General features: G+C 45.1%; 2 protein-coding genes across 4 annotated transcripts in view; one reads left to right on the top strand and one right to left on the bottom strand.

The window, feature by feature from the left end:
- The first annotated feature begins 1,718 nt into the window (after positions 1–1,718).
- Positions 1,719–13,068, top strand: LOC104061995 (E3 ubiquitin/ISG15 ligase TRIM25). 2 transcript variants are annotated; one of them, XM_054082952.1, is made up of 9 exons: positions 1,719–2,380; positions 4,481–4,576; positions 5,442–5,675; positions 6,192–6,348; positions 6,958–7,038; positions 7,416–7,481; positions 8,158–8,184; positions 8,527–8,622; positions 9,291–13,067. In XM_054082952.1, exons 1-9 carry the CDS (start codon positions 1,799–1,801, stop codon positions 9,818–9,820), a joined length of 1,869 nt encoding a protein of 622 aa, XP_053938927.1. In that variant the 5' UTR covers positions 1,719–1,798; the 3' UTR covers positions 9,821–13,067. The 2 variants fall into 2 exon arrangements, with proteins under 2 accessions (XP_053938927.1, XP_009562307.2); XM_009564012.2 differs by lacking the exon at positions 7,416–7,481 and having other exon boundaries at positions 9,291–13,068.
- The window catches only part of DGKE (diacylglycerol kinase epsilon), a 28,832-nt gene continuing 6,737 nt past the window's right edge, over positions 3,355–25,449 (bottom strand). Inside the window, exons 7-14 of one of the 2 annotated variants that reach the window (XR_008452791.1) lie at positions 25,211–25,324; positions 24,650–24,721; positions 24,013–24,140; positions 23,315–23,426; positions 16,164–23,012; positions 14,226–14,285; positions 6,792–6,872; positions 3,355–3,464 (exon numbers count right to left, since the gene is read on the bottom strand). Coding sequence is in view for 1 of the 2 variants with exons in the window: in XM_009564013.2 (XP_009562308.2) it covers positions 22,821–23,012; positions 23,315–23,426; positions 24,013–24,140; positions 24,650–24,721; positions 25,211–25,324 (618 nt within the window). In the remaining variant the exon portion in view is untranslated. Of the gene's footprint in view, positions 3,465–6,791; positions 6,873–14,225; positions 14,286–15,771; positions 23,013–23,314; positions 23,427–24,012; positions 24,141–24,649; positions 24,722–25,210; positions 25,325–25,449 lie in introns of those variants that run through there. The other variant, XM_009564013.2, reaches the window with a different exon arrangement.

Here is a 25,449-nt window from a genome sequence, read left to right as displayed (position 1 = left end):
AATTTTTTCTTACTATCCAATCTAAAGCTCCCCTGGCATGGCTTGAGGCCATTTCCTCTCATCCTATCACCTGTTACTGGGAGAAGAGACCAGCACCCACCTCACTACAGCCTCCTTCCAGGTAGATTTAAAGGGCCCTCTGACAATGGAAACCTTCTAAACATCCCATGTTCTGCTCCAGAAGAAAAAGCTACCGTTGTCAGGGATTAGATACAAATATTTATATATGCTTACCTTTGTCTGCATCAGTGGATACAAGATGAGTGCTGCAGAAATTACAGTGATGGTGCTGAGCTTTTGAAAGATGATGGTGGCTTGGTCCAGACAAGCTCCTGAAGAACTGCTTTGTTCACCTACAGGATAATAAGAAATATAAACATGAACAGCTGCTCTTTGGTCCCATGTCTGGTAACAGACACAACCTGTGCCAGGGTTTCACCACCCTCAGTGAATAAATTTCTTCCTAGTATCTAGTTTAAACTTCTCTTTGAGTTTAAAGCCACAATCCCTTGTCCTATTGCTACAGGCCCTGCTAAAAAGTTTTACCCCGCCTTTCTTGTCAGCCCTCTTAAGTATTGAAAGGTATTTGTGTTTGGTTTTGAAACAAAACTCAGCAGCTGTGGCCACCGCAATGGTGGCCCCAGGGGTGAGCGAGTCCCAGGGCATTGTAGGCTGTAGCGAGGTGGGTGCTGGTCTCTTCTCCCGAGCGACAGGCACCAGAGGGAACGGCCTCAAATTGTGCCAAGGACGGCTCAGATTAGACACCAGCAAAAAATGCTTCACCGAAAGAGTTCTCAGGCACCGGAACGGCTGCTTGAGGAGGCGGCGGAGTCCCCATCCCTGGAGGGATCTAAAAGGTAGATTAAGTACTTAGGGATATGAATCATAAAATGGTTTGGGTTGGAAAGGACCTTAAAGCCCATCCAGTTCCAACCTCCTGCCATGGGCAGGGACACCTCCCGCTTGAACCTGGTCACTCCAAGCCCCATCCAACCTGGCCTTGAGCACCTCCAGGGATGGGGCAGCCACCACTGCTCTGGGCAATCTGGGTCAGGGTCTCCTCACCCTCATGGTGAAGAATTTCTTCCTAATGTCTAACCTGAATCTTCCCCCTTCCAATTTAAAGCCATTCCCCCTCATCCCATCACTCCATACCCCTGTAAAAAAATCCCTCCCCAGCTTTCCTGGAGCCCCTTTCAGTGCTGGGAGCTGCTCTAAGGTCTCCCCAGAGCCTTCTCCTCTCCAGGCTGAACCCCAACTCTCTCAGCCTGTCCCCACAGCAGAGGTGCTCCAGCCCTCGGATCATCTCTGTGGCCTCCTCAGGATGCGTTCCAACAGTTCCATATCCTTCTTACGTTGGTTTAGCAGCGGACAGGTATGGTTGAACTCAATGATCTCAAAAGTCTTTTCCAACCAAATAATTCTATGGTCCCCACCCCAGGTCTCCCCACCCTGGGGGATGGAAAACAGGGGTCCAAGTCCCCCCTGGGGAGGGGGAAGGAAGGCAGGAAGGATGTGGGGAAAGGATGGAAGGCAGGAAGGATGGGGAAGGATGGGGGACGGGGGAAAGGAAGGCAGGGAGGAAGGAGGAAGAAAGGGAGGACGGGGGGAAGGAAGGATGGATGGGGGAAGGAAGGGAGGATGGAGGGAAGGAAGGATAGATGCGGGGGAGGGAGGGGCAGGTCCCGGCTGTCCCGGGGCGGGCAAAGGGCGCGTAGATTCCCGGAAAGTCCCACCCCGAGTTTCGTTTCTGGAGTCGGGAGCCCCGGGGCCGATCCCCGCAGGACCAGCGGCGAACATGTCCTCGCTGGAGGAAGAGCTGACCTGCTCCATCTGCCTCTGCCTGTTCAGCAGCCCCGTGACGGTCCCCTGCGGCCACAACTTCTGCTCCTCCTGCCTGGAGCTCTCCTGGACGGGGCTCTCGGAGAACTTCAGCTGCCCGCAGTGCCGGGCGCTCTTCGCGGCTCGCCCGCAGCTCCAGAAGAACACAGTGCTGTGCCGGGTGGTGGAGCAGCTGCAGGGCGGCCCGGGGGCTGCCGAGCGGCAGGAAGAGCAGCAGCAGCAGCAGGAGGAGGAGGAGGAGGACGACGACACGGTGTGGTGCGACAGCTGCCTGCGGGCTCCGGCCGTGCAGAGCTGCCTCACCTGCACCGCCTCCTTCTGCTCCGAACACCTCCGGCCGCACGGCGACAGCCCCGCGTTCCGCGGCCATCAGCTGCGCCCGCCGCTGCGCCACCTGCACCGCCGGCTCTGCCCACAGCACCACAAGCTCCTCGAGTTCTTCTGCAAGCAGCACAACACCTGCATCTGCTCCCTCTGCCTCCTCGGGCACAAACCCTGTCACACCAGCCCCCTGCAGGACGCCAAAGCCAACGCCGAGGTGAGCGGAGGAGAGGAAGGGGGGGGGTGGCTCTGTCCAGGGATGGGGTGCCCTCCCAGGGCCATCCCCAACTCCCTCCCGCTCCTCTGGAGCTAATGCGCCCTTCCAGGGGCTCCCTCGGGGATGGGGTGCCCTCCCAGGAGCATCCCCAACTCCCTCCTGCTCCTCTGGAGCTAAAGCGCCCTTCCAGGGCCTCCCCCGGGGCTGGGGTGCCCTCCCAGGGGCATCCCCAACTCCCTCCTGCTCCTCTGGAGCTCAAGCACCCTCCCAGGACCACCCTGGGGCTCAAGCACCCCCCAAGGGAGCGCCCCTCTGCTCCAGCGGTGCCCTCCCAGGGACACCCTGTGCTCTTTCGCGGGGCTGGGGTGGCTTCCCAGTGGCATCCCGGGGCTCCCTCTTGCTCCCCCAGGGCTAAAGCACCCCCCCCAGGGGCTCCTCCGTGCTCCCTCGGGGCTGGGGTGCCTTCCCATGGGCATCACAGGGCTCCCTCCTGCTCTCCCAGGAGCATCCCGAACTCCCTCCTGCTCCCGCATGGCTAAAGCACCCTCCCAGGAACACCCCAGGGCTCAAGCACCCCCCAAGGGAGCTCTCCTGTGCCCCAGCAGTGCCCTCCAGGGACACCCCATGCTCACCAGGGGCTAAAGCACCCTCCCAGGGGCTCCTCCGTGCTCCCTCGGGGCTGGGGTGCCTTCCTACGGGCATCCCGGGGCTCCCTCCTGCTCCCCCAGGGCTAAAGCACCCTCCCAGGAGCACCCTGTGGCTCAAGCACCCCCCAAGGGAGCTCCTCTGTGCCCCAACAGAGCCTTCCCAGGGACATCCCGGAGCTCCCTTGTGCTCCTCCAAGGCTGGAGCATCCTGCCAGGGGCACCCTGGTGGAGTGCTAGGGAGGAGGCTGGGCTGTTAAATCTCATGTTTGGCCTTGGCAAGCTGTTATCTGCCCCCCAGCGCGTCTTAAGAGTAATTCCTTGCCTTTTCCTCCACTCTCCAAAATGGTGCTTCCAGAGTCTGGCAGTTCCTGTCTTGTGCAGGTCCGACTGTCACTCGCAGAGGCGATCGGCTCCGCTGAGAGTTGGAGTTGTTCAGCCTGGAGAAGAGAAGGGAGCTTAGAGCAGCTGCCAGTACTTAAATGGGCTCCAGGAAGGCTGGGGAGGGGCTCTTGATCAGGGAGCGCAGGGAGAGGACCAGGGAGAACAGTTTTCAGCTGAAAGAGGGGAAATTTAGATTAGATATTAGGGAGAAATGCCCTCCTGTCAGGGTGGTGAGGCAGTGGCACAAGTTGCCCAGAGAAGCTGCAGCGTGGGGTGGATCCAGATGGTCTTAAAGGTCCTTTCCAGCCCAAAACTGTTTTAGGATTCTATGACTGATGAGGCCTCCCGCCTCTGCGGGTGTCACCCCCGGCTCTGAGCCCCCTCTGCTGTTCCCCGCATGGGGTTTGGGATTCGCTGCAAGGTCTTACTGCTGCCTGAGCAAGGGACTGGAGGCAGACATTGCTTTGTGTATGTTCTTGTGAAGCAAGAGTTATAAAAGTAGCCTAGAGGCATCTCTAGCATGTAAAGAAAAGCCAGGAGCAGGTTCTTCACAGAGTGGAAGGGAGGGAATCCCGACCTTTGTATCTTACAGCGAGCGTGTACGCTGCTTACCCTCCGGAGTCCTCCCTGATTTAGCATCTTGAACTAAAGGCACAGGTAATCCACAGCTGAGCAATAGAATTCTCATTTACAACAAGAGAGGTCAACAGTAGCGTTAACTTCATGCTCAAAGTCCAGCCTGAGAGCTACCATAAGGTTTATTATTAGGACCGGGAACTGCTGTGCTGATGAAAGCACTCAGTCCTTATCAAAAGAGTGGTCGGCAGCATATATCTTGCTGGTGGGAGTGGTGGAGCTGCAGGGAGGGTGCTGGCTCTGAGTCACGTATGCAGGACAGGATTTCTACATCCTGAAAGGTTTAAGGAGCAGTTGGTTTTAACTGGACGGTACAAAATGCTTACAATGGTTATTTAAAACTTTCTGTGAATACGATTCCCAGTAAGCACAACCTGACTGAGAGAAGACACGGCAGCTGCTTCTCTGAAATGCTTTCTGATCTCTTCCGTTGCAGTCGGCACTGAAGAAGAAACTGCTGGAGCTGAATAATCAGGGCGAGAGAGCTGCTCGAGCGATGAACACCGTGAAAACAAGCCAAAGCCAAACTGCTGTAAGTGGGCAACTCTCCAAAATGCTGTCAGGTTGCTAGGTGCACGCTGGCCAATTCTACTCCTGGGATAGTTGTTGTAGTATTGAGATTGCCTTGGCAGGAGAAGACGTTGAGAAGTAACAGAAAAGAGGCTTTTTGGTAGAGCCAGGCAGCTCTGTGAGAGATGGGAGTAACCCCAGCCCTGTGCAAGGGCTTTATTACCTGCAAGTGCTGACACCACTCGACCTGTAACACGGCTCAAACCTACTCTTCCCTTTTGCACAGTAAGTGTGTATCTATGCAGCTTAAGCTAAAGGATTAATGAGCTGCAACGGCTGCTCCAGTGCAGAAAGTTGTGATGTCTCTTCCCCGTAAGTTACCACAACTAATCCTTGCTCTTAGCTGATGTTCAGGGTTGCCATTTGTGCCGACAGCTGCATCAAGTATGTCTCACTTGCCCCATCCTTTCCGAATCGAGTGGCAGAGATGAAGAAACTGGAAAACCACCAGGATAGCGCTTCTGTGCTCCTCTGGAACATCTCTCAGAAGATCAGAAATTACTTTGTATTAACCAGGGATACCACATCACGCAGTCAGAAGCGGCGACAGCTGTGCCGGCGGGTGTGTGGTGTCCAAGCTCGCAGTGGCACAGCCCTGTCCCGGTGCTGGAAACTGCTGGATGGCACGTTGGGGGTCCGGAGACTGACAACTGGCCTGATTTCTTGAGAGTAGATCAGTTTTCTTTCCAAACTACAGAGAAATACATAGCTTTTCTATTGCCCTTTTGAGTCATTGAAGCCTACGTGTCTCTCAAAGGCTTGGGTTTGTCTTTTAGTTGCAAACTGTTCTCTTGAAACCAGTGTCTGTCTGCTCTTGTCCGCTGCAGGAGACAGCTTCCAGAAAGAAAGAGTTGATCAGAAGTGAGTTTTCAGAAATTAAAGCTTTAATTGAAGAAAAAGAAAATCAGGCCTTAAAAGTAATTGCAGATGAAGAAAAAAGAGTTTTCAATAGGTTTGATTACATCTACGGTGTTCTGGCAAGTAAGAAGAATGAAATACAGTCTCTCAGAGATCAGATTGAGATGGCACTGACTGAAGCTGATGATGTTCTGTTTTTGAAGGTAATGCGTCCTTGAAATACAAATGCGGTTCTTTGCAATTCTGCATTCTAGAAACCCAAAAATCTGCTGAAGGTATTCCTGCTCTCCAGATGCTTTCCGTCCACTGATAATGCAGTCGTGTGCAAGAGTCTCCTATAAAAGGATGTACTGAAAAGTACCCCAATATCAATGAAAGAGGGCTGAAACGTAGTGGTGTCTGGTACCTACCCCAGCTGAGCCTCTGCTGCAAGCGGAAGGGCCAGAGAGGGAGGGAGGGAATCCCTCTCCATAAGGAGCTGCAGCTCCCGGCCGTGACACCACCTATTAGATCATTCTCACTACTTGAGATATCAGTTGAGAATTATTCCATGTAGGTTGCTGCTCTAATTTTGGCACGGGCTGTGTCTGACTGTAGCCTTTGCTCCTTTGAATTAGACATGAATGCACAAACCCCACCTCATTTAAAGTAACTTAGTTGTATTCTTTTTGTCTGCTACACCATGTGCTCTGCATAAGGTCTTCTGTTTCTCATTTCAGAGAGCAGCAGCACTGCAACAAACATCAACAAAAGATGCCTTTGTCCCTACAAATGAAATGGACCAAAACTTGATACATTCTGCTTATCAGTCTGCCATTAACCTTAAAGAGATTCTGAAACTCTCAGTGACTGAGTTTAAGGAGAAAAGTGCAGAAGGTACTGTATCACTGAGAGAACTGGCATTTTCTGCCTTGGCTTTGAGTTCCAATGAGGTGTCTTCTCCCTCCAGTCCAAATAGTAAAAACAAAATAGCGCAGCCAATACAGCTGGTTACTATAAACTGTCTTGCAGCCTCTGGGCTCATCCATTTCCCAACACAAACACTACAGGCTGGGCTAAACTAAGAGAAAAACTGTGCCCATGTCTCTTTACTTCTATCTATACTTTGGATAAGCTGATGAGTATTTCTCATACCGTCCCAGCACAGCTCAGCCATTATTCCTTACAGTAATTTATGTTTTTATTATGTAGCAGGGTTGGATACAGTTTAGGATGTGAATTTGACGGGAGACATAAAACACTTTGGAGGGATAGGACTATAGTTACCCAGCTGTAAAGGTGCTGATTGTGTAAGTGGTGTAGAACAAAACTCTGCTTACCGGGTTAAACAGAAGCATCTTTTGGACTGGGGCACAGGGAGCTTCTATGCGGTTTCCATCACTTAAATTCTGCTCACGTGACTGAAAAATAGAATCGAAAAATGTCCTTGCTCATGAATTACTGTTCCTGGCAATCAAACTGTAACGTAAAATATTGCCATTGCAGCAAAAGTACCACCTGTGAAGATTAAGCCCCATTTGGCACCTTCTCCAAGCAAACCCGTTGGGAAAAAGCCTCCGGAACCACGTAAGTGCTAAAGAGCATCATCCTCTCCTAACTACGCTTTTACCATTAACTAAGAATTCAAGCACTTACCCAAGAGCTGTTTGCTCTGTGGTGAAGCAGTGATTATCCATAGTGAGCACTTTGTGATGGGAAAGGGAGGGTGTTTTGTGCTCTTCAGCGATGGACGCCCCAACGCAGCGGTGCATTAACCTCAGCGTGTGCCTGTAGGGGTGTCAGTGCAGGCAATAAGGCAGAACAGAGCCTCCCCACCCTCTGGTTCTTGCAGGTTATTTTTTTACTTATACTAAACATCTGTTGGCTTGTTTGACGGATTTGTACATACTGAATCCTGCTTATGAGCCGTTCACATTCTGGTTTTTCTCTTCCCCTCTCACAAGATCATCCCCACAAAGAGAAAACCCTTCACCAGACTCAAGCCGCTTCACCGGCGCAGGCAAACCCCAGTAAGTGGTGGTGAACAGCAGCCTTGCTCGGATGCTTTGCTGGCTGTGTGGCTGTGTCTCGTGCATGGTCTAACGCTGGGGTGATGATGACTTTGCGGCAGGTCATCCTGGGGCCTTTCAGTTTTGTTTTGTTCAGATACCGGTATTAATGTGGCATTCTAGCCTTCTACACCTACCATACTCAACAGAAACAACAGAAGTTTCTGAAACACTTGGATTTACTTCCACTGAGCTCTTGACACATGATCCTTTCCATGGGCTTTTCCTGGGTGTGGAGCATTCAGTGGGGTCTGTTGTGGATTGCTGGAGTTGAATGAACTTGGAGCTTCTGTTGCTGCATAGATGGTCTGTAGTAAAACGAAAAGGAACAGTCTGTGTGCCTCATGGACACAGGCTTATTACCACTTGCCCTAACACGCTGCATCCTGAAGCACGGATGAAGCTCTTCCAGGCTTCCGAGGAAGCAAACAGTGCATTGTGCTTCATGTGTATGTGCTTTCAAGTATGGGTGTATGCATATATGGCTTCGACGTGCTGGACTGTCAGCTTTATCTACTGCTGCAGCTTCAGAAGAGCCATGATGACTGTGTTACAGTCCGCACAGTCTATCGGTGGCTTTTTGGTCTCAGTAAAACTCACAATTCCCTTTTTTCTTTCTTTTTTTTTTCCCCTCCAGAAGAGAAAAAGAAAGCCATTAAAGCTGGTGAGTCCAAACTTTCATCACGCTTATTTCCATTGACTGCTCTTACAACGGTAAGTGTTGGTCGCTAGAGTCGGTGTCAGCTCTTGCTCCGAGAAGGCCCTTACTAGTCACAGTCAGAGCCACCAGGCACTGAAGGAGGTTGCTCAGAGACAAGGGGATTTTCCAAACTTGACAAGACAGTGAGCAACCTGAGCTGATGTTGAAGTTAACCCTGTGTAGAGCAGGACGCTAAACCAGATAACCGCCAGAGGTCTGCTCCATCCTCAGTGTGTCTGCGATGGTGTTGAACATGCAGGGTTTCTTCCCAACTGGCCAAACTCTCTTTTTTTTCTGTTGACACAGCACCAACCGTGGGACCACAAATCGCTGCAGCTGCCGCTGCGACTAAAGAGCTTATTGAGAGCTTTCTGAAGAAATCCAGAGAGGAGCTTTTGCAGTGTAAGACACACAATGTTCCACTATGTAAAGATGAACTTTCTGCTCTTCTTGCACCGATGTTGGGTGCCCTCTCTAGTTGCTGGACAAAAATACCTTTGCAGGGGGTTAGTTATCTCAGGAAGTTACCAACTGATTGTTAACAAATGAAGATTTTGGAGGAGAAGGGAGCAGGAGGTCTTCTAGTGTTTCTTTCGCCAGATGAATCAAATGTATTTTTGTTGTTTATGTATCTTTACGAAAGCAAATGAAGTTTTCTCGGTAATGGCTTTGATTTCCCCCAGAATGTTGGGGTAGCCTAGAAATATAACGCACTGGATTTTATTCTGAAATGAAATGCAGGTTTCTGGTTTGCTTAAGATGCTATAAGAGATGGTATACAATAAGGTATAACTTTCGCTGCCGGATCAGCAATCCCCTTCTGCCAGCACGTATTTGGGTGATGAAGGAATCCCGTGGGGATGCAGGAAGGAAGGAAAGTCACCCTCCCTTTGCCTCCACAGAGCTGCAGTTGAACCCAGCAACTATTACTGTGTCCCTAAGAACTGCCTGTCCTGCGGAGGAGAGCGGAGCAGGGAGACAGACATGCATAGGAACGAGCACCTAGACAGGACAGTATAATTAGAAGTGCTTTGCTCTTCAGTGCCTTCAAACGATTCATGTCGTTGCAGATGCTGCTAACATCACGCTGGATTACAACACTGCTCATAACAAAGTGATTCTGTCTGAGAGATACACCAGGATGTCTGTCTCGGACATCCCCATGAATTATAACCACCACCCTCAGCGCTTCACCGATTGCTTCCAAGTGCTGGGCTTCCAGTATTTCAAGAGAGGCATCCACTACTGGGAAGTGGAACTGCATCAGAACACCTTCTGCGGCGTTGGCATCTGCTACGGCAGCATGGCCCGGCAGGGGCCGGAGAGCCGCCTGGGCAGGAATAGCAGTTCTTGGTGTATCGAGTGGTTTAATTCCAAAATATCCTCCTGGCACAATGATGTTGAAAAGTGCTTACCCAATGTGAAGACTAGCAAGGTTGGTGTGCTGCTCCATTGTGAGGGAGGCTTTGTGATTTTCATGGCTGTTGGGGAGAAGCATAACTTGATCTATAAGTTCAAAACCAACTTTACTGAAGCCTTGTACCCTGCCTTCTGGTTATTTTCTAGTGGCACTGTTCTCTCTCTCTGCCAACTGAACTAGTAAGGCCTCGTATCTTAATTTACTTTACCTAGGTACTTATATTCACACAATTAGTCCAGCAACAACTCTTTGTGTTAGCGTAAGAAATCTCAAAGATTGTTTGAGACAAAAATCATTAGCTCTTTCAAACAGTTCAGGAAATCTGATTTCTTTGGTTTGAATTGCTAAAGGCTTTGGTCAGTGATTTAGTAAAGCGATGATAATAGTAAAAACTACTCTGAAAGGTTTTTGAAAGACCTTGAGTGTCCTTCTAGTAGCAAAGTTATGATACAAACCAGTGTTAAATGCCTTCAGGAGCTGCTGTGGCTTCTGCGGTTTGCTGTAAAGGATCCTCACAATTAATTTTTAGTTCTAAATGTGTTTCACAGGGAGCAATAAGCCCTTTGAGAAGGAAACAGAAAGAATTCCTTGAAAAATGCAGGTTCCAGGCTTTGAGGTATGTCTCAGTGTTGCCTGATGCCTGTAGTTAGGATTTGCAATACGTGTTCTCAGTGTATGACTCCTTGAGATGGTACAGAATGAACTGCTAAAATCAGTAAGTTCAGACACACGACGCTGTTATAAAAGCCAGTATGCCAAATCTCATCAGAATGGAAATGCAGAGGCTGCTGGAGTGGGTAGATAAGAAACGGTGTCAGAATCATCAGGAAATACCTGACCTTGACTCAGCAACTGGGAATACGCCAGAGCCTCCAGGAAGACATCCTGCAGAGCAGTAGTGTGCACCCTCTAATGGTTTGTGGGATGAAGCATTCTGTCTCATGTTCTGACCCAGAATACGCTTTCCATCTTCACACTGAAGGCTCTTCAATGGTATTTTCTTTGTGTGCTGAGGAGTTGTCCCATCCCTAGAGGTGTTCAAGGCCAGGCTGGATGAAGCTATGAGCAACCTGATCCAGTGGGAGATGTCCCTGCCCGTGGCAGGCAGGTTGGAGCTGGTATGATCTTTAAGGTCCCTTCCAACTCAAACCATTCTATGAGTTCAGGGAGTGCGTTTTTGACAGCATAGGGAGCATAAATGTGCTGTTCACTTAAAGCGGGGTCTGCTGTCATAAAGCTTTTCCTCTTTGTGTGGTGGGATATTCTCTCCTCGTGTGTCTTTGGCTGTTCAGGTGGTAAAAACTGGATTTCCTCCCTGTTATGTGGACTCTAATTTGAAGAGTCTCAAGACTGTGCACGGGATGTAGAAAATGCTGCTTCCTCTCTGTTGGAAGCTTCCTCACAGACAGGTGAGTCTTCTGAAGCATACAGGGAATGGAACAAAGGAGAATACATGTCAACTCCCACTGGGATGGATATATAATTCTCCAGGTGTTCTTTGCTTTTGGGTTGTGGTATGTCTTTGGAAGTCCTCACCGTGTACAGAGGAATCTGTACCTCTGCATTTCTTAAAACTTTAAAAGGATCAGTAGGCTATCAAGGTATTTGGATCTCACACTTGTTGGGACTGTATCTTGATGCCGCTGGACTTGCATGCTCGCTCTTATTTCTCGCAGTAGCCCATGAAGAGCAGGGAAGCTCAGGAGAGACTCCTCGGACTTTGATTTGGCAAACTCTTACAGGATTTGGTGAAATGGAACACAAAGCCACTGCTGCCAGTTTGGAAGGGAAATGTTAGAAGGCTCTGAAGAACCTCTGACTGCATTTCACATTAGTCAAAGTGCTTTAGAGAGAGACTCGTGGGAATTCAGGCTTAGTGTCTCTTATTTTTACCGGGTTTGTTAACTCTTAGTACTAGGGACAAGATTTAGTGGCAGACTTGGCAGTGTCAGGTTCATGGTTGGAGTCGATGATCTTAAAGTGTCTTTTCCAACCTAAGAATTCTGTGATTCTGTACATCTGAGAAGAGGCTTCCATTTCTTTGGCCAGAATAGGATATGGAATGGATGGTGGACCTAAAAGTGCTACAGCTGTCTTTGGAGCAGTTGTACTATCTGGAGAGTCTTGGCTTTCCAAAGCACGGTCAGCACTGAAAGAACCAAACTAAGCAGGACACTTCAAAAGGAAGAGAAGGAGGATGTGTCCTGCTAGGAGCCAACAATGAATGCAAAACTTTCTTTCTGCACTCTCAGTTTTTCAGCAGTGAGGGACAAGAACGGTTTCCTTGGAGAAACGCTGTTCCTTCAGCTGCCTGGCTGCGCCCCAGGGCTTCCCCTCAGCGGGGAGAGGAGGAGCGCTCCATCCCTTGGCAGAGGGGGAGAAAGTGCTCTGGTGGTTTGTGCAGTGGAGAAAGTCCACAATTTCTGTTGCTTGCTCTTTGCCTTTAAAGGGGTGTCAGTATTAACTTCCTAGTCTATGGGCTGCTGTAGCCATAGTCCGGAGTGACACTCGAGCAAAGGAAAGAGCTTTTATTCTACCACGATGGACAAGGTGGGATTCTTTAAATGGTACTTTGGTGTATGACCAATGATCTGTAACACATAAGGTGTTCAGGATTAGCTCAGGCAGTGAAACAAGCCTGTTGCTGTTTTCTTGATCTCTTGTTTGTTTGTTTTTCTTTGTGCTATGAATGGCGAGAAATGAGGAAATGAGGTTCTGTTAATTGGGAGTGAAATGAGAAATGCGTAACAGTTTTCAGAAGCGCAGCAATTCAGTTATTTTAGCTTCAGATTTTTTAGCTAGATCAAAGCATTAGGGTCATATAACATTAGAAAAAAAATATTAGTTACAGCATGATAAATAATAATGGGTCAAAAGCTCTTCAATACAACTGACATGGTTTTACTTGGCCAGTAACTATCAAAGCTTTACTGGTTTTAAACAAAAATCTAGATATAAGCATGTATTTTGATTATACTTCTCTTTTCAATGCTATAGATAACTGAACTTATCCAGTCTAGAAAAGATCTAATTCTAGTCTTAATAAGGCCATGAGGATGTGGAATGATTTGCATATTAATATACACTTGAGTAAATGGAGAATCACTTACCCACTGAAAATACACTAATCCGATTTTCATTGAATGCAAGATTAAATTTACATATCAGTAAAATACTGCAGTTAGAAAAAGAAATGCTTATGTAATGGTAAACCTGTACTGATTTATCAGCCGTGCATTTCAGTATCTACGCTATTTGTTATTCCATACAGATGTGTCAGCTGGACATCCTTGTCAGGGCAACAGACAGAGATTTTATGCCATCTATTCTATGACTGTGCCTGATCTCTTCAGCTGTCAAATGAATGAATTGTGGTGTATGAATTCAATAAAAAATCATGATAAACCCTAACTCCGAATCTCTACTTCTGTGCTCGAGGTTGAAGCAAGCAGTAAGGAAGGCAGAAATAAAGATGCTATAATGTACAAATAACAGGTCTTTTACAGCATAACTCTTGGAGTTATATGAGAACTGGGGAAGAGAGAAAAGGAGGAGAGTTGTGTAAGCTGTGGCATCCTCTGGACTGTCAAATTTCAACCTGAATTACCTCCTAGAGAGAAGTTTTACCAGTAGCGCTGCCTCCTAGCCGAGGATAAGGAGAACATCCTTATCCAGTAAACTAAACCAGAGGCCTTTTCAGGTAATAAAAATCACAGTTGTTGAACCCCTCTGGGCCAGGGTCTCCCTACCTTCACAGGAAAACTTTTCTTCCTTATATTTCATCTCAATCTCCCCTCTTTCAGCTGAAAATCATTCCCCCTCAATCCTCTCCCTGTGCTGCCGGATTAAGAGCTCCTCCCCAGCTTTCCTGGAGACCCTTTGAAGTACTGGAAAACTATTGGACATAATCAGAGAGGTACAAATTTTACTGTGCAAAACTACAGGAATAAAATGATCAATCAGGACCAAAAGAAAAAGAAATATATTGCATTATTAACTAGAGAAAAAGGAAAACGCTTTTAGTGTACCATCAAATCAGTATTTCTTACCTTACAAAATATTAACTGCTTTGTTTTCTCATCAGGCGTGAAACCGAACTTTAGTATGGAACTAAAGGAAGTTCAAATCACCTTAAATCCTCAGCGCAGTTAAAAACAACTCTGTCTCTGTAGAAAATGAACTCAGAAGTGTGCAAATTGTGAGGGAAGAGAGAGGGCATCAGGGGAAGAAAAACAACACAGATGAAGCGAACAAAAAAGAGCGTACCAAGCCTGTGTAACTTGCATCTGTAGGTGTGTCTAACAGCAACTTTGCTGCGTGTGAGAGCCAGCAGCACATTTGGAAGAATTACTTTCAGTTCCATTTTAGACCATAATCTTTCTGCCTGCAGGAAACGAGGACCTTGAAAGAAAGCTTCTCTCTCCTAGGTTTAATTTTTCCCCCCATTCCAATCCTTTTTCATGCAGCCATTTTCTCTTTTTTTGCACCAGAGCACACAGTCACACTGTTATTCTAAGAAGCAGCCGCAAATAAATCCATATAATCAATGCATAAAGGCAGAATGACTTCTCTTTAGTCAGCTTACCGAAAGCACTGTTGCAAACAGCCCTCAGAAGTTCCAAGTTGTCACAAGGACGGCACATAGCTGGGAAAAAAAGAAGAGTAAGTTACTTATGATCCCATCCTGTGTCTCATTGCTAAACAAGCGGTGAATTGAGAGAGGGAACAGGGCACAACTACCAGCACCAAGAGCATTAGGATCAGATGCAAACCACAGAGTTGGTTACTGAAGCAAAGAAATAAGCGCAGAGGATTTGCAAGACTGGTGAGGACTATAAACACACTCAAGTGATTTGCAGCTAGGGTGAAGAAAAGCACATATATCAGAGTAATTGTTGTTTAGTCTTGTGTGCTTGACCAGCAGAATCTCAGTATTTAGAAAGTCTGGGAGCTGGAAAAAGTTAGCTATTAAAAGGTTTCAGACCATTATACAGATTAAATCTTGAATTCCTAACTAATAATACACATAAATTTTACTCTGAACCTTCAACTTAAATTACTGTTGCATTTTCTCATTACATTTCAGCCCCCTCTTGTCTTGAAAATATCAAAATGCGATTAATAAGAGCTTTTAATGACAGTTTAGGAACAAACAAAAACCTTGTCACCATCATCAAAGCAAACATCGAATGATTGATGGAAATTCAATAGTTTTAACTTTTGCTTTCACCATTACCTTTCAGGGTAAGAAAGCGCGGGGGTCTGTGACTACCATGCTAAAAGCCGGGCTGTGCCTGACAGTAATTACATTTCCATATTCATTGCCCTTTCCGTATTTCCAACGAGCGACATGGAGAGCTGCTCTTCTGCAGGTCTGACAGAGCCAGGCCTTTTTCTGCAGCGCTTTAGCATGGAATCAGGATTTCACAGCAGGCTGGAACAATGCCCACGCCACAGCTGGGTGGCACAAACTCAGGGCTCCACAGCATTGTTCCCCGCTCTGTGATCCAGCGCCCGTGGTCACCAGGACCTTCCGGCCATCTGTTACCTTGGGGCTACCAGTGTGTTCTCATATTGCTCACGGATGCACATGGAATGAGAAACAGCGTTTCTCATGTCTCGGTGATGAGGACTCTTCCTTAAGAGGAAAATGTATTTGCTAGATATGTCCTGAAATCAGTTTTAGCCCTCAAGCGCCTTATACTCGACTCATTGACTCTTATTCGGACAATGCCTTCCCTCCCTTTACTTTCATTCAACAAATACTTTTATCATCGAAAGACAGAAATAGAATTTGAGTTGACTTGTAGTTATCCGAGATCCGCGTCCTTCCCCACGTTTACCTGTGGTGACTTTGGACACGGCTTCAGGCTAAGGGCAGGCTCGAGGTGGTGCTGTGCACAGTTCAGTACAACAGCTCTAGAAACATTTTAAAACGCATTAAACCTAGATCTTGTATTAATGTCACTGCTAGTGATCATCAAAGCTCTGTCAAAACTATTGTCTTACCCATCTAGGAAAAAACCTGTTGAATATCTGTGCTCTGACCCTATCTGGAATAGAAAACACCACAAAACCAGTCTTTTAAAGGTTTGATTGTGGCATAGCCTGCTCTCTCTTTTGTGCAAATGAGATTGGGGAACAGAGAGGACTCGGGGAGAGAACTGACACTGATGAAGTGGCCCCACAGGAGGGTTTATTTACTTCCCAAAGACCAAAGTGTCCCCCATCTGCTGCCATCAGGAGTGCTGAGCCACTTGATCTCTGAACGCCTTCCAGCAGCAGCGCTTCCCCTTACTGTGGAAAGCCTCGCACGCATTTTGCTGACTTGTGCTCAGCCTCCAGTTTCTATTAACACCACAGAATACCAAATATTTTCCATTAAACATCCTGTTTAGAAATTGCTCTTTACAGGCAAGGAATCTATACGCCCTTTGACTAAACAAGGAGTGTGCATCACAAACTGTTTTAAGATCCCAAATCACTGACAACATCAGTGAAAAATGGGGATACTTCAACTTACTAGTGAAGGCTGGGCTTTTCCAACGCATCCATGATGAAGCGGTACAAACTCAGCTTCTTCTTGAGAGAAAACCTCGATGAGCAGGATGGACCAGAAGCAGGAAAGCAGCTGCCAAGGCATCCTTGTGGGCTACGAATCAGAATTAGTTTCACCTCTGAATGACATTACCATGTTGTCTAGAATTCTTTTTCTACACGTCTGAAGCTTGAAATGCTTGGACTTTGCAGCAGGGTTCGCAGATAGAAGCATGCATGCTGTGTTCCCCACATACCACCATTCTCAAAACCCAAGAGTACGGCTGACCATACTGCATTTTTCCAAAGCCAGGCAGTTATCGTCATCACGGGGGTGTTACAGAGCTCAAAACTCACATTTGCTTCTATGCATAGTGAGGAACAGGGAAAACTGAGTTTAAACACTTTAATGCACAAAATTTAATCTACAGAGAAATACAGTACAAACAACAAGACAAGAAAAAGATGTATTAGGAAATTCAGTAACGAGGCCAGTGCTGTGAAAACCAATGTATTTACAAATTTCTATGAAGAATACGGAGGAGATGTTTCTCAAGAACCTACTGGTAACTCATTGAAGATAAAAGAGCTCTTCTGTTTCCCTGTGTCACTGTGGAGTGTCCGCAGAACTGGGAGGTCCACGACAGCAATGAAGCCACAGCCCCTTACAGACAGAACCCAGCCCATGTACTCAAGCACTACACATCACCGACACGTGATGATCTGTGCAAATCCAGTCACAGGGCGATGGTATTATCACCTGCTTCAAAAATACTGGATGAAGCCAGCGAGGGGGGAAACAAAGCAGAGGCTTTCATGAGATGCTTCAAAATCACACCTCCTGTGCCTACGGAGCGAGGGAAGGACACACTTCCCAGTTTTATGGCTAAGAGTTTTACAGCAATACCCCCTTCTCCTCTCATTGCAGCCTGCCTTCCTCTAAAACAGAAAGGAAAAATAATTTCAGACTTGAAAACGTCATTTGAGGTCCAGAAAAAATTAACAAACTAACACATCTTGACTTTAAACATCTATCTTGGAGGTTCAGTATTAGTGGCTGGTTACTTGCGTGCAAGTGAGATCTGGTTCACTTTACAGCTGTGAGCAGCCAGGTTTGCTCTGAGCTTTTGTTTTCTGAGAGGCAGGAACAGCGTTGATGGCTTTTGCTAATGTCTGGGCACTAAATAATACATATCCAAAACTGCACTATAAGGGAACAACAAAGGTTCTGCCAGGAGCACAGACCGCTCCTCCCCAACTGTTCTGAGGGAAAACCAAAATACCAAGCCCCAAATGTCACCTCTCTTGGCTGAAAAAAAAAAGTAAGATGTTATGAATTCTACTTTTTAATCTATATCTGAATTTTAAGCTTATTTTTAACCTATTTAGTGCAATTTCAGAATATATGCACAAACATATTCAGTACAAATCCCGAGCCACAGCATCACAGTATTTAAGCTAAATATCGTTTCCTTTAAAACTTAACATGCTGGTATTTTCTCATAAGTAGTTATTATCAATTTAAAGTTACAGCTCTTAAAAGTAACATTTGTACAGTATTCTGATCACTAATTACTATATAGAAATAACTGCTATATATACTGAAGTTACAGGCTATAAAAATAAAGATCCATTCTGTTTAACTATAAAAACCCCAGAAAGAGAAGATGGCTGGCGGTGCGCGACAGACTACAACAGTTGGTAGCAAAGTGGCTATCGAGGGCTGTAAACTCTGAAGATAGAGAACACAAAGTCAGGATGTAAATTCTCCCTTATTATTATTAAAATGTTTTTTATGCTCAACTCTAGAAACAAGCAGCAAATGGAACAATGCAACAAATGAATTACATAGAGCAATAAGAGCACACAGCAGAGTAAACTGGGCAGCATTAATGCTGGAAACAAAGGAAAATGTTGAATACATTCACGCTGTTGAACAGTTAAGGGCCAGATCCTCAGCTCATGCGAGTGCAACATCACCAGGCTTAGTCAAGGCACGTGGCTCTACTGCAGCTGGAAATCTCTCCCTGAGTTGCCCTGAACTGGGTATTCAGCACTCTTAGTGAGATAGACATTTTGATCATGTCGTGCTTGCAGAACCGTGGCCTAAATGAAGCTGAAAGACACAATGTGTAAATTCTCTCAATATCCCTAACAGCTAAATGAACGAGTGGTCTCTGCTGTCTCACTCCTGTGTTTAGGAAGCAGCTGTCATCTGTCAGAAAACAAGTCAGAGAATCTTTAAACAAGTGGTTCACATTCAACACAATCAGTTCCGCTACCAGTTTTTGTGAATCTGAATATATCAGAGTTTACTCCTAACAGAAACGTCTAATCTTTTTACTTTTCCAAAAGAAAGAAAACTGCTTGTAACCGGTATGGATTACAGAACAAACCAGGAGTTGCAGTCAGAACACATGCCAAGATTCCCGAGTGTCCCGCTCTTACGCACAGATTAACTAACTAGGACACAGCAGTGCTCTGCAAAAAGCATTCGTTGCCAAGTGAAAAGGACCAAGAATTACACCAGGGATACCATTGGGCTGTTCACAGCTAAAGTACAGTGCTTTAAGTTTGTTTTAACCAGTGAGATACAGTAACATACACTACAAAAACCGTGAGCTTCAGTGCAACAGAACGCAGAACCAGAAAGAACTGGCAAAACCGATATCCAACCTTTAACTACCAGTTCTCACAACCTGTGGAGAGCAGGGAGGTTCCTCCCCAGCAGCAAAGAGCACAAATTGTACTTTCAGAATAGGTCAGGGGACTGGGAACTTTTGGAGTCCTTTCAGATACCCCCAGGAGTGGTGATGGTGACTGAAAAACACAAAGAACTGGGTCAAAGGGCTAAGAATAAGCTGTATGAAGCCATTTCTATTTTCTTTCTGACAAGCCAGCTGGAACAAAGGGTAAAGAAGACAGAAGGGAAGCTCACCACTCCATCCTACCATCATCTGCTTTAAATACCAGGAACAGAAATCCTTAGAAGAAAATACTTAAGTGAATGCCATCCACCTCAGCTGGTTTGAAGGCAAAGAACTCAAGTTTGACCTTAACTCTTTCCAGACATGGAAGGAGATCCAAGGTGCAGGTGGTATATCAAACGGTTCAACCCTGCTATGAATTGCTGAGGTGAAAACACGAAGTAAAACAAAGAATATGGATGCATGTGACAATACACATACACACCATGTTGGTGTGTGTGCAAACAAGTGAGGTCAGAGCCGGCACAGTCAGCTGAGCGCAGAAAGGCTCTCATACAAGTTTTTTGTATTGCATATCACAGGACTGAGGACCCACAGTAACAGGAGTTACCAGAATGCAACCAAACTTTGGTTAAGCTAGTGTACGCAGAACTAAAACATAAAAACAAACTTTGTGAGTTCACTCATTATTTGTCTTTTGGAAACATTGCCCTTACTGTTTTTTTCAGTGTTAATCATTAATGGGGTAAGGGAAAACTCTTCAGTGCAGGACAGGAGCTCCAGATGTGCAGTACCATCTTCTGGATCGAGAACGTACTGCAGGATTTTCAGGTTTCCAATCTTTCAGAGGAGCTACAGAGCAGCTATTTGTACTGGTGCTTTACGCACCTACAGCATTAAAAAAGCAGGTAGCAGTTTTATAGTCACAACACACATGTCAACATTGAGCAGCTACAGTGATATTACAAATTAGAAAAGTTATCTGTGTTAAGCATTAGAATCTGGGAGCCCATTGCTGATATTTACTTTCTGCAGTTGGACTAAAAACAGTTCCCAAAGGTAACTCAAAACTGGCTTTAACCCAATTTGCAACACATTGGAAAAGAGGACACATTGAAATCACAGGATGGCACGTTGGAAACGGCAAGACTTCAGAACAGATTCCAGTGCTAACACTGCATGTTTAAAAACAACTTTTTTTTTGTCATGTATATGTCAGGTACACACAGTTACAAGAGAAGGATGACTCCACGTCTGACTGGGAACTGGGTACTTTGACCTGACAGAACATTCCCCATACCATAAATCCAATTTACAAGGGCCTCCCTGTGCTTACGGTGGCTGAGTTTGGTACCTGCCATTTGCTGCAATCACTAACAGCCAACATGTGCAACACAAACTTTGCCACTTCCTCGTGGAAGTAGGGGGTGATCGCTCCAACACAAGACCATTTACCAGGGGCTGTCCCAGACAAGCGCCAAATTAAATGCTACTTTCATTTCCAGTTCTCTTTTGTTTCTTCAGAACGACAGATTTACATTTCCCAAAGAGGATTCCACACATTTGGGACCGGACTTCTAACAAGCTGCGCTAAGTAAGCGAGAGGATCTTGCCTGCACAAACAGCACAACACCACTGGCACCCACTCAGGCAAAGCACAAGTGAGGAAGTCACTGCACTTACTGTAAAAAAAGCCACTTTCCAAGTCTTGGCATTGATTTGTTTTTCAGAAGTTCAAAGAGTGAAGTTTTTGAACAGTTAATGTTCTTAGGCTATAGAAAAATTTGAATAATCATCGCTTCAGGTAACTCTTTAAATCGTTATCGTGAACAGTTCAGATCAGGTAGCCTGTGGTGTCATTTTCTCTTAAGAAATCCTGCCTTTCAGAGCACATACCCTGCTTAACCAGAGACTTGTCATTTCTTTGTAAACAACAGTTATGTAACAACCAGAGCACACAACAGAACTATTTTTAGGATGCTGATGGTTACAAGTTATTAAAAAAAATTAATAACTTAACCAGTAAGATTTTGAAGCCAATACAAATTGAACCTCATTACTAAAAAAAGGTAGTGGATTTATCCAACATAGTATACTTTTGAGTATATTAAACACTTTTTACATAAATTTAACTCTTAATTTATTCTCTATATTCACATACAATAAAATAATTAAGATGAGGTGTCTAAGGCTAACGAATGTGGAATATACAAATGGCTTCTGTTTTACAGTGCATTACACTCTAGTCACATTTTCAGGCAGCTATAAATTCACTGATAATCAGTAGTATTTAAGATCTAGCACAAACACTTTCTACAACGAATACCATCAAGTTAAAAATGCTCTCCAAGGAGGATTACAGTTAAAGGTTTCAAAAATACTGACTTTGCCAAGGTTTCAATAAATTATTTTAAAATATAAATAGTTCATTCACTATTAATGCAAATGCATTTTATAGCTGGTTGAAAAAGTTTCACTTTACAAAGCCTAGAAACACAGTCTACTTTACCCAATGGAATTGCTGTCAGTTAGCATAGAGAAAAGAGGAAAAAGAAAGAGTGGAGGAGTTCAGACAAAAGCAGCAACATTCAAATTTCAGACCAAGGCTCTCAGCTTCTCTTACGATCTTGGCTTATGCGTAACACATTCAGCACAAGTTCTCTTCCTAACTGGAAGATCACCTTCAGTAACTCAACTGGACTTAACTTACTGACAAATTCTAAACCTCATCTCACCTACAACAGAAAATTAAAAAGGAAGCAGATTTTTACTCCTGTTAACCATGAAGATGTTTTCGCCTGAGAAGCTTTTAAACCTGAGAAGCTTCAGATGTGCCAAACCGACAGTTTCCATGTACTGTTGCAAGTGTTCTTAACTCTCACTCTCAGTACAGGCCACCAATCCTTTTTTCCCCCCTATATTTGAATGGGAAATAGTTTCAGGTCCAACAAAGTATCTTTGTCTTCCTAAGAGCCAGTCAGAAAAGAAACGCTTCCACACTTTCTCACAATCAAATAATACACAGGAATGCCAGAACCTGCTAACCTCTGCCATTCTAGCTCTCAAACTCCACTCTTAAACAGTTAACAGATCATCAGCTCTTTAAAACTCTCCTGTAAACAGCTAAAAAAGACAGCGCCTTTGTCCAAGTCTTCCTCAAGAACTAAGATATTGATATTTGAAGAAAACCTAGAATTAGTCTTTCACTGAACTGACGTACAGTCAGTCACAGGATCATTCAGTGCAAGTCACAGTCCAACTAGTTTGAAGTTTTATCTCAGGTACCTGGGACTTCAGGAGTGCTCTGCCTATGGCTTACACAGCCACTGAACAAGGTCATTCGCTAACAGAACATTTCCAGAAACCTTTGGTCCAAAAGCATCTTTCTTGCTAACCACCTTCCCAAGAGCTCCCACGTTTTCTGCTCTCCCAGTCAAGCCTATTCTATATGCACTGCACAGGCAGGTCAGCTGAAAAGTATTTGTCCCGCTCCCAAGAAGAGGTGGCAGCCAGCTGCAGGCTGCTGTTGGAAAGCCAGCCCACACCCTACTTGGTCTGGTTTTCTGTTTGGGAGCTGTTCTGGGGAAGAGGGGAGGTGGAAGCAGGCCAAACTCACATCTATTCCCCTCTCTGAGGGCATCAAACCTTTTGCATACAACACTATGTGCAGAAGATCTGATTCCACAGCAAGGAACAGCTGCAGTACGTGTCTGTTCCCTGCCATGACAGTAGCCGACTCTTCCAGCTAGAAAGGCTGAGCATCACCACCAATTACAAGGCAAAAGTTTTCATGGACGTGAAAGCATGGCTTTTCCTCAGCTCTAGTTCATTGACAAGTATGAGCCTTAGAGCATAAACCTTAATCGAGGATAGGCGTTCTCAGTGTTGTTAACAAGCTGAAGTTCATCACCGTATTGCATGACATTCCACAAAATCTATACATCTTCATCGGTCTGTTCTCTCACATGGTCTTGCTCAGACATGCTGGAAGCTTCGTCATCCGTTTGTTCACCCGAGTGATACAACATCAGTGCGTGTGTCTTGTGAGTTATAGTAACGGTGCAGGGCCCCTGTGCCCACGGCTCTCCGTCCACCTGCATCGGCATCTTGGAACTCTTCAAGATCAGCTAGTATTGAACACAAGAACACACAATTAGCAGATCACTTCAAAGCAGCTCTGAAAATACCTTTTAAATACAATATACTGATGCTGCTTTTTTCAGCCTGACCTTAGCACAGAATTAGTTGCACTCACAGATCACCAAACACAGCCAGAGAGGACTGAATTATGACAGATTTTTTTACTAAGCAAGAGAACACATCTAGCTCAACCGCAAACTACAACTTCGGATCAGACGGAAAAGCATTTGTGATTCTGTGCTGTGTATTAAGAAACATTTGGAGAAACAGGGTCACAAACCCCACTCACCCTCACTGTGTGCGCCTGCCCCAGGCGAACAGGATTCGCTAGCTTCACCTGAATCTGCGCACAGTGAAAAGAGCCATGAACGCCAACAACTTCCAGAAGGCCATCGTCATGCCTATGAATTGAGAAGCGAGACTCTCTTTAGCTATTAAGTCTACAGGAATATCTTTTAATGGCTGAGTGTTTTAGATTTTGGTAAAGGACCCAGCCCAAATATTTTTTAGAAATCCAGGATCATAACCCTTTCAACAGAATTACGGAGCACATTTATATACACGGCTTCAGAAGGACGCGTCCACAAGAGGGAATAACTAATACCGATCTACCGATCTTTAGGATCGCACCAGCCAATTTACTCAAGCATGGGAGCAAAATTTTTTGCTTGCTTTGTTATTATATGTTAGTGTCTATTATGCTCTGAAATGGATGTATCTCCTACTTTTAGAAGGCTACGTTTATGTTTAATAGCCTCTTCAACGTTATTGTTTGATCACACCAGGCATTTTAAGGTCTTAAAAGACCTGATGTGTGGGATGCACGTAGTCCAAATCTCTGAGGAAAATTAAAACCTGAGCTTCCCTCCTGTCGCAAGGAATCCTTCTGACTTTCTGGCAGGGCTGGCTACACAGGCACAGGAGGAGGGAACTGTTTATACTACAAGAACTGCTAAAGGAGAAAAAGGAAAAAGGTGCACTGTGTACCTCGCCAAGGGATAAGGCTCATCACCCATTCCTTCCCAGAGCCTACAGCCACCTCCCCAATAGCCAATATTCAGGACAATGATGCCTTCCAAATTGGGCAACTCGATTCTCTCACCATCCAACTCTAGCTTTAAAAGACAAAGAGAAGTTAATTATTGTGGATCAAATTCAGTACTTCAATATAAGCTAGTTATCCTCTTCATGTATTCAAATTCTTCAAATTGAAGAAACACTGGATCTGTACAAACAGAACATGTTTTCTTTAAAAAAAAAGACTTGTGATTTCACAAGATATCCTAAGTGGTAATAAATGTCTGTTAATTGAAAATAGAAAAAGGAAGCTTCACTTACGTAAGCCTCTTGTGCAAATGCAAACTTTATCTGAATATCAGTACTTGGACTCACAGAACTGAGTCAAGGCCAGAAAAAAAACTAGGAGTTTTCAGTAAGCTCAAATATATGAATTCCACGGAGTGAGCTGCAGATAGCAAACACATCAACAATACTCCAAGTCCAGAGCCATCCTTATACAAATATCATACAGATGTAAACTGCAAAGCCTTTTCCCTTTCTTTTCCCAAGGTAATTTTTACACTTCGCTGGCTGCCCACGGAACAAGCAAGTTAAAAAAACTTACCTCAACCTTTTTATTAAGATCCTTGCATTCTTGTACTAAGCAGTCTTTGGTTCCATAAAAAAAATAAACAGCCTGTTAAAAAAACCAACAACAGAGAGAAGACAAAACACTGTTAGAAAAAGGCAATACACAGGAAAACTATCTGAAATATCCATGTATAGTTATGGTTCTGCAAAGCTTATCTAAAACTCACATGTAACATATTTGCACATCCTTCAATTAAACTTTCTTCAAGAGACAGGCTACAACTCATGTAAGAAATTTGCTTTCACTTTAAAAGGAACAGGCAACATCCTTAACCCACTGAGTTTTAAAGCAATTGGACTTTCTAAACAAAAACCAAACAAACAGCATGTTCTGCAAGCAAGCAGAGGCAAGGCAGAACACTTGTGAGTAGGCTGGAAACATGTTTTACTCATGGAATTCCCTCCCCAAGAAAAATGAGTTCAAACTCTTAAAATGGCATGAAGGGAAGTAAGGGAACAAAGCAATGTAAAGCAAAAAATAGCCTTAAGTCAAGTCAACAACTACAAGGAGAAAATGCCCCTTTAGCGAACACACCTTATTAATAATTCTGCTGGAAAACAAGGAAGGAGTCTTCTCACGATGAGCATGAAAATTTAAAGCCATGAGGGCGTCCGGTCCTATAGAAAAGTAGTTGTTCATTGTGAATACCTGTAAGACAGAACTTCTAATTATGGTCTCATTAAATACCATTACTAGGTTTTAGAAGTCACGGTGGTTTAGGTGAAGGAGGTAATTAGAAAAATAAGTATAAACATACAGGTATTCTACAAAAT

Source organism: Cuculus canorus, chromosome 18 (assembly GCF_017976375.1).
Source record: "Cuculus canorus isolate bCucCan1 chromosome 18, bCucCan1.pri, whole genome shotgun sequence".
Classification (NCBI taxonomy): domain Eukaryota; kingdom Metazoa; phylum Chordata; class Aves; order Cuculiformes; family Cuculidae; genus Cuculus; species Cuculus canorus.
The sequence above is the reverse complement of the archived record's forward strand: the minus strand, read 5'-3'. Positions and strand labels throughout refer to the sequence as shown.